Source organism: Lipotes vexillifer, unplaced genomic scaffold (assembly GCF_000442215.2).
Source record: "Lipotes vexillifer unplaced genomic scaffold, Lipotes_vexillifer_v1.1 scaffold779, whole genome shotgun sequence".
Lineage (NCBI taxonomy): Eukaryota > Metazoa > Chordata > Mammalia > Artiodactyla > Lipotidae > Lipotes > Lipotes vexillifer.
Window position 1 is genome coordinate 1,002,954 of NW_006788448.1, and position 13,509 is coordinate 1,016,462.

The 13,509-nt window shown below is 40.2% G+C and overlaps 1 protein-coding gene across 2 annotated transcripts in view; it reads left to right on the plus strand.

Annotated features, from left to right (window-relative positions):
* The first annotated feature begins 233 nt into the window (after nucleotides 1-233).
* Nucleotides 234-13,509, plus strand: part of POC5 (POC5 centriolar protein) — a 37,487-nt gene continuing 24,211 nt past the window's right edge. Inside the window, exons 1-3 of one of the 2 annotated variants that reach the window (XM_007461603.1) lie at nucleotides 234-351; nucleotides 4,293-4,388; nucleotides 11,564-11,705. In XM_007461603.1, coding sequence (XP_007461665.1) covers nucleotides 4,305-4,388; nucleotides 11,564-11,705 — 226 coding nt within the window. In that variant the 5' untranslated portion in view covers nucleotides 234-351; nucleotides 4,293-4,304. Of the gene's footprint in view, nucleotides 352-4,292; nucleotides 4,389-11,563; nucleotides 11,706-13,509 lie in introns of those variants that run through there. The other variant, XM_007461602.1, reaches the window with a different exon arrangement.

Genomic DNA, 13,509 nt, shown 5'->3' on the forward strand with positions numbered 1-13,509 from the left:
CGCCTGGTCTCCCGCAGGCGCAGAACGGAACTGATCACGGGCTCCTGTACGCTGGGCGGGGCTCCCTAAGACTCCGCCCCCTCCGAACAAGCCGATGCAAGGGGCGGGGCTCTCCCTAAGAAACTTAATTCCGGCTTCTCCCTCCTGCCCCGCCCCCGGATCTCAGACCAATCAGACGGCAGGTTGCTGAAGCTCGGGGCCAATGCTCGGGGCCGTCCTTATTTGCTCCGTGCAGTTTGAAACTGTCAGGTTGCTGCTGAGGAAGTCGCTGGACTGACTCACTGTTGTCTCAGCGGCGACGCGGAGACGAGACGCGGAGGAAGGAGTCCGTGTTTGCGGAGAGCCGAGGTGGTGGGTAGGGGCGCCACGGGCGGGCCCCGCGCCCCTGGCGGAGGCACTGGAATGGGGTTTAAAGTGTCTTGGCCTGGGTTGGCGACCCCGGGGATCGGACAGGACAGGGCTGGGGGCATCTTCCCGAAACGCGGGCCCTTCAGCTGTTCTGCGGGGCGGCAAGGTCGAGAGGTTTTTTCCCTCCGAGCCGTCCGGGAAGAGAGGGCAGGAGTGAGGGGTGCCTGAAGTATAGCGGTATTGTCGCTATAGGTTCGGGTCATTTAAAACGTTAGGGGGCAAAATGACCATGGCTAACCCTTTGTTTTTTTAGTTTTTTTTAAACATCTTTATTGGAGTATAATTGCTTTACAATGGTGTGTTAGTTTCTGCTTTATAACAAAGTGAATCAGTTATACATATACATATGTTCCCATATCTCTTCCCTCTTGCGTCTCTCTCCCCGCCACCCTCCCTATCCCACCCCTCTAGGGGGTCACAAAGCACCGAGCTGATCTCCCCGTGCTATGCGGCTGCTTCCCACTAGCTATCTGTTTTACGTTTGGTAGTGTATATATGTCTATGCCACTCTCTCACTTTGTCACAGCTTACCCTTCCCCCTCCCCATATCCTCAAGTCCATTCTCGAGTAGATCTGTGTCTTTATTCCCGTCTTACCCCTAGGTTCTTCATGACCTTTTCTTTTTTCCCCTTAGATTCCATATATATGTGTTAGCATACGGTATTTGTTTTTCTCTTTCTGACTTACTTCACTCTGTATGACAAACTCTAGGTCCATCCACCTCACTACAAATATCTCAATTTCGTTTCTTTTTATGGCTGAGTAATACTTTGTTTTTAAGTAAGAATTCGATTAACACAGGGGTAAGAGAAAGTGATTGAAGAGAACTTGTAGCCCTTTGCTGGCTCGCAGCTGCTTCTCCCTCTGTAGTCCCTGACCTGGGGAGGGGCTGGCGCACCCCCTCTCCTTGCCTGCAGCTAAGACAGCTCAAGGGCGCAGGGACGTCACCCTGCTGCCCGCTTGCACGTTAATTCACTCTGCCTCTTGGAGGTTAATTTGAATTCCCGGACCCCGCTTCCCCTATCAGCCAGGCAATTACCAAGATGTAATTTGATTTCTCTGGCAATAGACAAGCGCTCGGAACTTTTTATCTCGTGGTTTCTGATATCTTGGGTTAGAGAATACTGAAAATTTAGTTATCTGATGTACATCTGCTTCCCATCAAAGCAAGTTTCATTTTCCTCCTTTGTCTCTGAACTAGAAACAGTAAGGAAAATGCTACAGTTGGTAGAGTTTTAGATAAACTGTCATACCTTGTTGGCATCAAAACAGGGCAGATGGAAGATTTATAGCATATTTTCCAAAAGTACAGTAGTTGTTTTGTGTCTGCAGTATCTATATTCAGAAATCCTTTTTGAGATCTGACCGTACTTTTCAGCTTATTTGTTTTTTAAATAATCAGCACCCCCCAACCCCTGCCCCCCTTATTACCAGTTTGCAAACACATCCTAAAGGAGGAAGGGAATTGAAATAGAAGGGACAAAGTTACCACAGTGGTGGATTTGAAGTCCGTGAAGCAGCCATTCCTTGCTGCAGATGTATGTGCTTATTTTATCCTCCGTAATTGGCTTAACTAAAGTCAGTCATGCTGAGATTTCATTTACTTATGTCTCTACACAGTAATGCTCATTGAATAAAGTTGAAATTTCCTTTCCACAGTCTAACCCCAACCTATGTTTCCATTCTTATATTGCACTTCTCCCTTGTATCTGCCCTTTCTATTTCATTTTCTTCATCTCTTAATTTTCAGCCCACTGTGCTTGAGACTTGTTCCACTGTCCACTGAAATTGTTCAGGCTAAATGCCCCAGCAACTTCCTGATGGCCAACTCTATCAGATTCTCATCTTCCTTTGGCATCTGTTTCTGACCACTCCCTCCTGGAAGCTTTTGTGATGCTGTTCTCGTTGTTCTACTGTTCTGACTTCCTTTTCCATCTTTGCTGGCTCTTCTGCACTTCCCCTTTAAGTATTAGCGGTTCTGATTTTAACCCTCCTTTTGCTACAGTAGTGGCCCTTAACTTCACTAAGGTTATAGTACCCTCTGGACACATATTGGAAGCTGAGAATCCTCTTCCTAGAAAAATACACATGTGCTAAAAATATTGCATACAGTTTGGGTGTAAGGACCTCAGAATAAGCACTCTCTCTCACACTCCTTTTCATAAGTGATCTTATCCTCTCTCTTTTTTCAGCAGTTCCCATTATGCTGACGATTCATCAAAATGAATCTCGAAACCTGTACATCCAGTGCAGGGCTCCCACCTTGCTTAACTCCAGAAAGTACCATTCACATTGTAGCCATTGTGAATGGCAGTCCTTGGAGCTGTGCATTGCATAAGTGGTGTGCCCAGATACTGCATACCTGCAGCCTCACTTCCGTGCCTCGAAGGCACCTCACACCCAACAAGTCTAATAGTGTGTCCATTACCCTTTCTCCCAACCTGCTTGTCTTCCTGTATTCCTTGCCTTGGGGAGTAGAACTACCATCCATCTAGTTGCAAGCCAGAAATCTGGAAGAGATCAACATTTCCTCCCATTAACCCCTTAACCAATTGTTGATTGTGATCTCGAATTTCCACTGCCATAACGCAGCTGTCTCACAGGCATAACTCCGTCCACTTCCCATTGCTGCCTCCTCCATTCAGGTCCCCATTTGCCAGAGGGAACATTTATCTCTTGGACTACTGAAGTTGGCTCTCCGTTGCTCTTCAGTATCCCACCTCTCAAATCCATCCTGAAAGCTGCCAGAGTGATCTTTCTAAAAGACAAGCCTGATCATGTTATCACTTGTTTAAGACTTTAATAACTTCTCTTAGAAGAAAGACGAAACTTTTTAACGTGACGTAATTATGATCTTCCATGATCTGGCTGCTCCTTACCTTGCCTGTTTCATCATTAGCCAAACCTTGCTTTGTACCCTTTGCTTTAGCCACACAAACTACTTGCAGTTCCTGGAGTTATGTGTCCATGCCTCATTGTCTTTGCTTATGCTGCACTATTGCCTTGCATAGCCTTTAATCTTTTATCTGTCTTTCAGGTCTCAACACCCTGATCGTTTATTCCCACTCCTTCACACCCTCATCATCCTACCCTGTGAAAAAGGCTACTCTGACCTCCCTACCTTGTGCCTCTGTTGTTTTAGGATCTAACAGCACTTTTTTCCTCAGTCATTTCTAACATATACATGTCTGGCCCTCCTCCTTACAGATTGCAGAGTCCTTGAGGGCAAGGACTTCTTCATCTTACCCTTCTCACCAATGTCTTACATATAACTGGTGTTCGGATCATTTGAATAGTCATAATATGCCTTTTAAGGAACTTATGTACTTGTTACTACCAGTACTTTTATTATTATTATTATTTTTTTTGGTTAAGACCTTAAACAGTTTTTCTTTGCATGGTATTAGAATCTATTGTTCCATATAGGCTTGCTTTTCTTAAAATAGTATTCCCAAAAGGTCAGTTCACCAAACAGAGAATTTACACAGGTTGTTCCTTCTCTCTTGGTTCAGTATCTTGTGGGAAAGGATGCAGCACCTAGGTCCTCACACACTGTTGAACAGTGATCACACGTTCTGATTCTCAGCAGCCCCTACCATGGCTTTTTCTGGGGAGCCTCCATTTTTTCTTTAACCTTTCATGTATTTGTCTCATCTCCTTGACTACATTATAAACTCACTCGTTGGGAAGTGAGTCTTTATGTCTTTCTTGCCCAGTGATTTCGTCTGTGGGTGTTCAGTATGTTGAATGATTTTAACATATCGAATGGTTATTGTTTACAGGGTAGGATGTTATTACACACACGTATATGTATATAGCAAACATTTTACTTTGGTTTAAATATTGCAAAAAACAAACTGAAGTTAGCTTCTCCTGTTTTATAGTATTTGTACAGAATGTCATCAGATGAGGAGAAATGCTCACCTCCAGTTTTGCACAATGACTCTGACCGAGGCAGTTCTGTCTCTTCAGATCTTCAGGTAGGAAGACATGTCTAAATTTGTCATGACTTATTTATTTCGAACAAGAGACAATATGAGGGAAAACTAGGAATAAATTTTTCATTCATTCATGCCATTTACATTTATAATTATAATGTGTGTCAAATTATAATAATATCAAACTTTGGGAATTATTTTACAAACCTTGGGAAATACCTTACATTGTTTTAATTAACCTTTCCAAAAATAACCATGAACACTTCCAGCATTCTCTGTACAAAGGCTTCAAACAACACAGTGAGAGGAGAAGCTGAAAATCTGAAGAAACATTTTTTCTTGAAATTTTCTCTTTGTAGCTCTCTCATATGAATGTTGCTTTCACTTTAATGCAAATTAATCCAATATCAAACCATCCAGAGTTCTGGGGCCCTAGATTCCCCAGTGTTCCACTGTTGGTTCTGGCCCCTGTTGCCATACCATTCAGCACCTGCTGGTGCCCAGGACCTGGACAGTGACAGGTACATTGACTACAGAAGGTGTGGCTTTTATATGAAGTGTTTTCAATTTCTTTTAATTCTAAGTGTTTTATCATCAAAAATATGGATTCAGATTTCTAGAGTAGATTTTAAATGAGAGAATATGGACACGGTATATTTTGGGTTTTATGGTTATATTACTTAAGAGGGGAAAAGCTGGATGGTATGTTTATGCCTAAGTAGAGTTAAGTTGTTACTGGCACTGCATAAGATGACAGAAGCTTCAGGGAAATATTTTATGAAACATATGTGTTCCTTTAATTGAAATAACAGGTTTAGGAATTGGGAAGCTATTGGAAAAGCATCTATGAATATTTACTAGGGTAAAAGTGGTCTGGAATTGTGACTTAGATGTTTCATCCTTGCCTTCCCTTTGGATGTTACCTCTCCCATATAGTGCTATCTCTTTAGGCAACAGTGTTGTCCTGCACCCTTCATCTTTGCTATATCCAAACTTCCTTTAGGAGAGAACTGATTAACTTATTTATACCTGTGATATTGTGAGTTATAATAAATAAATCGTTGGTCTTCATCCCATTTCTGCCACAGAGCTCCTAAACCTATTGGAATTTCCTAACTAGTGAGAATGATGGTATCTTTTGTTATGTTGATGATGTGACTTTTGGACCTTGCCTAAGGATGGGGACTGATTGCCAGGAGAGACAACCACGTTATCAGAGGGTTGAAACATTCAGTCACACCCCCCTGACCTCAGGGAGAGGGTCTTGGAAGTTGAATCAATTGCCAGTGGTCATTGATTTATTCAATTATGCCTATTTAATGAAGCCTGCATCAAAACCCAGAAGGACTGGGTTTGGGGAGCTTCCAGTTGGTGAACACGTGTAAGTGCTGGGTGACTGGCCTTCCAGGAGAGGGTACAGAAGCTCCATGCCCCTTCCCCATACCTTGCCCTGTATATTTCTTCCATCTGGCTATTTCTGGGTTATATCCTTTTACAATGAACTGGTAATCTAGTAAGTAAAATGTTTCTCCGAGTTCTGTGAGCCCTCTAGCAAATTACTCAAACCCAAGGAGTGGGTCTTTGGAGCCTCCAGTCCATAGCTGGTTGGTCAGAAGCACAGGTGATAACCTGGACTTGCGACTGGCATCTGAAGTTGTGGGGTGGGGGAGGGCAGTTTTGTGGGACTGATCTCTTTTGGAATCTGATGCTATCTCTGGTGGAAAGTGTCAGAACTGAGTTGAATTATAGGACACCCAAGTGGTGTCTGAGAATTGCTTGGTGGTGGGGAAAAAACTCACACATTGTAATTGTTGGGTCCAGGACCTTTAATACTAAAATGTAAACACCTTATAAGATCTCAAGTTGTCATTTTGTCAAGAAACAAAGCTTTACATCAAAAGAATTGTCTAGAGTAGAATTTTAAGAGAGGGAGGGGGAAGAATCTTCTAGACATGCCAGAAATCATTTTGTGTTATTGGTTACCTACTTAGAATGTCACCCCAACTGAGATTCTGTTTTTAGTAACCCTCAACTTATGACCCTACTGGTTCTTGACTACAGTTGAAAAGCTGCCCATATTCCATTACTGGAAACATTTCAAAATGAAATACCAAAAATGATGTTAAAAATAAAAGAACATAAAATAATTATATAATTTGACATATATAGTAAACATGTAACACCAAACACTTAATACAAAAGCCCCTCATAAATCAGTATTCCTCTTAAGGGCGTTTTTATTACTGTCTCAGATATGTGAATGCTTCATAAAACTGTTGCTGATAAATGTGGAGGGAGGGGCAGCATGCATAGTGCTTATTCACTTACAGTTTCCTCTAAACACAACTCAAAAATATCAGCCAGTTGTCCTGACCACACCTGGTATGCATGGGTTCAGCTGTATTTTAGGCTCACATCAGTCCAGCTCTTGGGGGGGGGGGGGGGGGGATGTGGAGGGAGGGGCAGCATGCATAGTGCTTATTCACTTACAGTTTCCTCTAAACACAACTCAAAAATATCAGCCAGTTGTCCTGACCACACCTGGTATGCATGGGTTCAGCTGTATTTTAGGCTCACATCAGTCCAGCTCTTGGGGGGGGGGGGCAGAGTTACAAGTTTTGGTTATTACTTTAGGATTCTTATTTACCTTAAGGCAGGTTATCTTTGACAGTTAAGAAAGACAATATTTTGATCCTTAACTAAAAAATAACCCATTTGGCCTGTATCTACATATATGAAACTAAAATAGTTGTTCAAATAACTGATTTTTAAAAATTTTTCTTTAAAGTAAGTTAAAATGTATATGTATATCGAATCCTATTAACGTATACCTGTTTACATCCCCTTTAACTCATAGTGATTTTTGTGGGAACTTGGAAACATATGTTTGGATCTTTCTCCCTTTTCAGAGGTTAAACTAGGGAAGCCACAAGTTAAAGTCTCTGACTTTCACTTCCCCTCCATTCCTAGAGGCACAGTTTATTCCTGTGGTAATAAACTAACCGAGCAGAGCTGATTTGGCTACATCTAGTTGTAACTGCCTCCAGAGGGAGGAGATGCTAAAAAGTTAATTCACATCAAAGTACAAATATAAGATAGCCATTGTGTTAATCTTCTCCTGCTCTCATAACAAAATACCATAGACAAGGTTGTTTAAACAAAAATTTATTTTCTTACAGTTCTGGATCCTAGGAGTACCAGATGAAGATCTGACAGGGTCAGTTTCTGAAGAGGGCTCTCTTCCTGGCTTGCAGATGGCCACCTTCTCATGGCCTTTCCCTTGGTACATGTGTGCAGGGAGAGAGAGACAGAGAGAGCTCTTTGTTTTCTCTTCTTATAAGGGCATTAATCCTTTCAGATCAGTCCTCCACCCTATGACTTCATTCAACCTTAATTATGTAATTACTTCCTTAAAGCCCCCCTATCTAAATACAGGCACACCAGGGGATTAGGACTTCAACATGTGAATTTTGCAGAAACAAAAATTCATTCCATAATAGCCACACTTTTACATGTTCTTTGCCAAAATCAAAAGTTTACTTTGGCTCTTTTCAGATCATACTGGGATGTTGTTTTGGCTGCTTTAACAGGAATCAAGAGTGATTTAAGTGAGTGGCTTAAAGTTTGATTCTCTCTCTTGTAAAAATCTGAGCTGATACATAGTCTTGTGGTCATCTGAGGACCCAGTCTTTTCTCTCCTGCTGCTCGACCCTGCCCTAGGGTTGACTGTGTTTGCATTGCCAGTGAGTGCATTGACTCACTACAACCTCTAGCCCATGGGAAAAGCTGAGTAGGAAGCAAGCAGCTTCTTTTTTAAGGACTTGATCTAAAGTTGCACCCATCATTTCCATTCAAATCCCATAGACCAGGTCTCTTGGCCACACCTGCTTGCGAAGGAGGCTGAGAAATGTCTGTGGGTGCCCATTTGCATAGGTCAAACCCTGCAGTTTTATTAACTTAAAGGAATAAAGGGGAAATGGATGCTGCTGAACTGTTAGCCTCTCTACCATAGTAAGTTATCGTACTTAAAATTTTATATATTTTGATAGTTAGCTCATTAGGACTGACTCATACATTCAGGGTGGTAGGAACCAGTGAAATATCTTGTGTATGGCCTCAAGTTATCAAACTATTTGGGAATTTCCTTTTATTCTAGCAACTGGAAAACTTATTTGGTTCAGGAAATATAAACCTAAGGCTTTTTACATCTACTTAAAGACTTACAGTTATTTTTGTTTACATAAAAATTAAATGTTGTATCTCTGATACTCTAAATAATTTTTTTTTTTCTGATAAGAGCCTTCAACCTCAGTGATAACCATTTCGTGAAATACTCTTACTTTCTATCAGGAAATGTAAGTTTAAAACTCAGACATGGGCTTCCCTGGTGGTGCAGTGGTTGAGAGTCTGCCTGCCGATGCAGGGGACACGGGTTCATGCCCCGGTCCGGGAAGATCCCACATGCCATGGAGCGGCTGGGCCCGTGAGCCATGGCCGCTGGGCCTGCACGTCCAGAGCCTGTGCTCCGCAACGGGAGAGGCCCCAACAGTGAGAGGCCCACGTACCGCAAAAAAAAAAAAAAAAACAACTCAGACATGTGCTTATTGTCATGAAGAGGACATCACTGACAAAGGAGCTGACTATAGCAATATGAAGGAGATTCTGATGATTGAGTTTTCTAACAGTGCTCTCTTTGCAATATCTCTGTTTCTCTTCTATTGCTAGCCTTAATATATGTAAAAATCGGTATTTGCTATGACTAAAATTCACTGCATGTAAGTAATCTATGTTAAATGTTAAATCAAGGTTGAAACTGAAACCAAGTCACTCCTTTACATTTAATTCCCCTAAAGACTAGCAGTTTTCAAACATCTATCAAGCATAAACTCTTTATTCAAACAATTTTACTTCAAATTCCAACATAAAAAGATTAAAGCCAAACTATAGTTGTATAGATTTATTTCATAAATTCAAATTTGGGATATTTACTTCTCATAAAAGCAGTAAGGAAAAACAATGGAGCTGCGTTGATAAACGTACATTTGAAATTGGGGGATACTCGAAGGCCGGTGCAGTATTATAAACCTAAGTATCCAATTTACTTCTATATTTTGTTTGGGTTACAAATTAACAAGAAAATTCTGATTCTCAATATAAGTAGTTGAAAATAGTAGATTTTTAATAACATCTCATTTTCAGTTAAACTGATTTGAAGTGTAAAAAGAATTGCTAGGAAATTTTTGATTCAGTGTTGAATCACCAACAAAAATCTATTACCTCTTCTAACTTTTTTATCACACAAGCAGCACCCAAAGACTCAAACTTAGAATAAGTGCTAATGATAAGCATGTGACAAGGTGTGAAGTCACTGGCTACCACACAGCTCATCACTCTCGTGTCATAAGGAGAGACTGGCCCCATCAGATGTGCCTGAGTTTGAGTGGCTGGTAGTTGGTGTGGACCACATATGTCATAGTTGTGTGCTCACCTGTACAGCTTACTTGAGCAGATGTGTACAGGTGTGAAGTTAAAATAACAACAAAACATAAACTTGTACAGAGCTACAACCTTTCCAATCTATGACACATTCACAAGAATTTGACATCAATGGCAGAAGGAGCTTTATTCCAACTAACAAACAAATTTAATAATATACAGCTTCTGGCCTGTTAAAATTTAGTATATATGTCACCTTTGATAGTGTATGCTCTTTTATTAATTTTTTAAAGAGTTAAGTAGCTTAAAAATGAAATATGAAGAAAATATTGTGGATTCCCTGAAGTACCTTCTTGGAAACTAGTTTGAAATGTATTGATATTGACTACTTAAATAGTCTACAAGGTAGTTCTGACTTCAGAACTCTGACTGCAATTACATCTATTCTCTTGGGAAACACAAGACACTATGATATATTCATGGCCAGAAACTTGAGTGTGTTTAGACAGTTAAATATTCTTACTCATAGAAAACAGGGAAAAAGTAAGGGTTGCTAATTTTCAAACACCTATACCATATCATAACGGTCTTATTAAGGTAAGGTTCTTTCTTTGCTTTAGACAGAATCTCTGTTACCTCAATTCAGCAGATATTTACTGTGACACTTCAAGGAGGTAATTTTTAGCATCATTTTTCTTCATCCTGAAGGTGAATCAAATAATAAGACAGTTATGACCAATGAAATGATGATAGTGGAATTTTCTGTATCTGAACTAAACTTTTTATGGAGAAAAATTAATATTAAATAATTCTTTAGAATAATGACATTCATTATTGTTGAAAACCTTCCCCCCATTTTTACTGCAAAGACGTTCTCTGGGTCCATGGCGTAATATCCTTAGAAATTACTCCTGAATAGGAATATTTGTTGCCTCAGTGACCAACCCCTTTTGAATGGAGACTAAGTTCCAGTATATTTTTTACTTCACTGATAGAATTTTTTGGTTTGGCTAAACAAATATCTAACTATCTATATTAGGAAATTCGACTTTTTTTTTTTTTAACTTGAGGAATATTCCTGTAAGGTCTACACTTTATGGCGTGCTTTTTTTTATCCTCCTTTGGCATGTGCCATGATGTGCCAGCAGGTAGAATGCAGGTTGGCATTGTGTTCTCTTTTTATCTTCAGTATTCTTTCTCTTCCAGTATCTCTCATACTCTTTCCATGCTTACATATGAAAAGAGACTCAGGGTTGTTGTAGAATTGGGTGGGAGCAGGGATTGATCAGAGCCAAAACTACTTTTCATCCCTAGACCTTCCTGTTGTGGAGTCTTTGGGAGCAGCATCTTAGAACTAAATTTCAGAAAAGCAGAGAAATTGCCGTGTCTTTTCCCACCTGCAAGCAGCTGCCAATTGAAAGAGGGCTTTTCTGTCTTGTAGATGTTGATCAGCTTCAGGAAACTGCTCTAGGTAATCTGTGTCACCGTTTTAAATTGACATGCTGAAGGAATATGGGTACTAAGGCATTAGCACTAGAAGAAATTTGGGTAGGTATATTTGTTGGATTTTTTGCTTGCTTTTAAGAAATTTTACTTACTACAAGAGAGTGAGTAAATGATGAATGAAAAACATAAATCAAAAGTACACATTCCTTACTATCGTTTGGGCATACTGTTTCGGGAACTGGAGTAGAAAACATCTTTGTGCCTTTACCAGTCTTTTGCCTGAGTGTCCCTTGTGACAGGGATATAATACATTATTTATTGTTGGCTTCTCATAGGAAGAGTATGAAGAACTGCTTCGTTATGCTATAGTGACTCCAAATATTGAATCAAGTGCTTCACAGCCGTCTCATTCTAAGGGAGAAGTGGTGCCAGATATTAGAATTCCTACTATAATTGATGATATTCTTCAAAATCCAGGTTATGTATATTTTTCGAGATGTCTCTTAAGATGTTACTGAGTTTTTTAATGCTATTGACTTTTGATTGTGAAAATACTTCTCCAGTGATTCTTCTCAATCAACAGTGTATATCACTATAATTTGGGGGAAATTTTACATTTTAATACATTTTTCTTGGCTCTTATATGACAGTTGGATTTTTATTTGAACTTAATTTAGCTATTTTATGAAAAGTCATAAAATTAGAGCAACACTATAGCAATTACATGTCTCTTAGTGAGTATGTTGCATCTCTGTACTTGTTACAATGGTTTTATGCCAGGAGATACTGGAAACGAAATGCCCAAGACCCCAAATTAGAGATGGTCTATAGGTAGCCCTCAGAACCCCTTAAGTTCACGAACCATGTGCTAGGACTTTGTCAGCAGTATTTATACGGGCCCGGAGGACTGTTTGGATTGTTACCGCAAAGGCGAACCCATCTTTGAACTGTGTCACTGACAGAATTGAGAACTGACACAAACCAGGATGTGTGTTGATAGATGAGTGAGTGAAAGCCAAAGAAAGGAAGATAAACCTCCTTTTACCTATCTGTTCCTTATTCGATACAAGATTCCAAACAGCTCACTCAAAACAAGTGTTCTTTCAAGGGGCGCAGATAGCCCTCCTAAAACAGCCCTGATAATGGGCAGTTATCAACAATAAGCATAACTCCAAGGATCCCTTGTTGAAGCACATGACACAGCCTAGTCAGAGCCAGCAGGCTCTTGGGTTCCTGGTAAGTCACAGCCCTAGTGTCTGTTGTTCCTCTCCCTCTGTAGACATGGAGTTTTCATTGCTTCTCAGCCTATGGCACTGGATCAACAAATAGGACCAGAACCTCAAAACATACTACATATTTCTTCTAACACTGAAATGTACTAACACTGAACACTTTCTGCCCAAATTCTGTTGATCTTCAAGAGATATGACCCTTGGATTTATTCATTCTCCATCAGTGATCTCGACCATGTTTTGATTATATGCACTTCCTACTGAGCAAACCCAAAGTGCTGAATACTCTCTTAAAGCAATCACTTTGGACCTAAGAACCCTGGTCTTTTTTAGCATGTAAGATAGTATTCATTTGTTTATGCTCTGCCCTTTTCAAAAAGGATTTGAGATCTAAGCATACAATATGTAATGAGTTTAGATATCCTGATTCACACACAGACTTGGTTAGGATGGACTATGTAAATTTATCCCATTCTCTTTACTCTTGGTATTGCCGTTGCTTGGTATAAATAGGGTGTGTTGAAGTTGGCAAAGTCTCTGTAAGCCTCTGACACAGCCATTCTTGTGAGGTTTTTTTCCCAGTTTCCTTTTCGCCATGTATTGACTAAAGGTTTCTGAGGTGGAAGTAAAGAAGTCCCTATTTGGGGGCAACTGGTGTCACTTTAGTTTGAATGCAGCTAGTGAAAAGCAGTGGGCCCCGGAAATATCCAGTGTTGTAGGATAAGACAGCTTTTCTAAGTTCTAATGTCATTCATCCACTTACTCTTTTAGTGTGAATTGAATGCCATTAGTAGACTGAATTCTTTTTCATCCATATTTTTTGGGTGAATTGAGCTTATTAATGATACAATAAGACTTTTCGAGTCAAACTTCTTTCTTTCTTCCTATTCTTTGTCTTAATGTTCCTGTATCCCAGCATAGTGTATTTTCCTTGTTCTAAAATCTGACTTGTGTACAGCTACCTTCTTAAATTAGGTGTGTGTGATGAGGCATTCTACATAAGACTGGTTAGGTTTAATTAAAAGAAAAATCTCTTTCTTTTCAGCAGG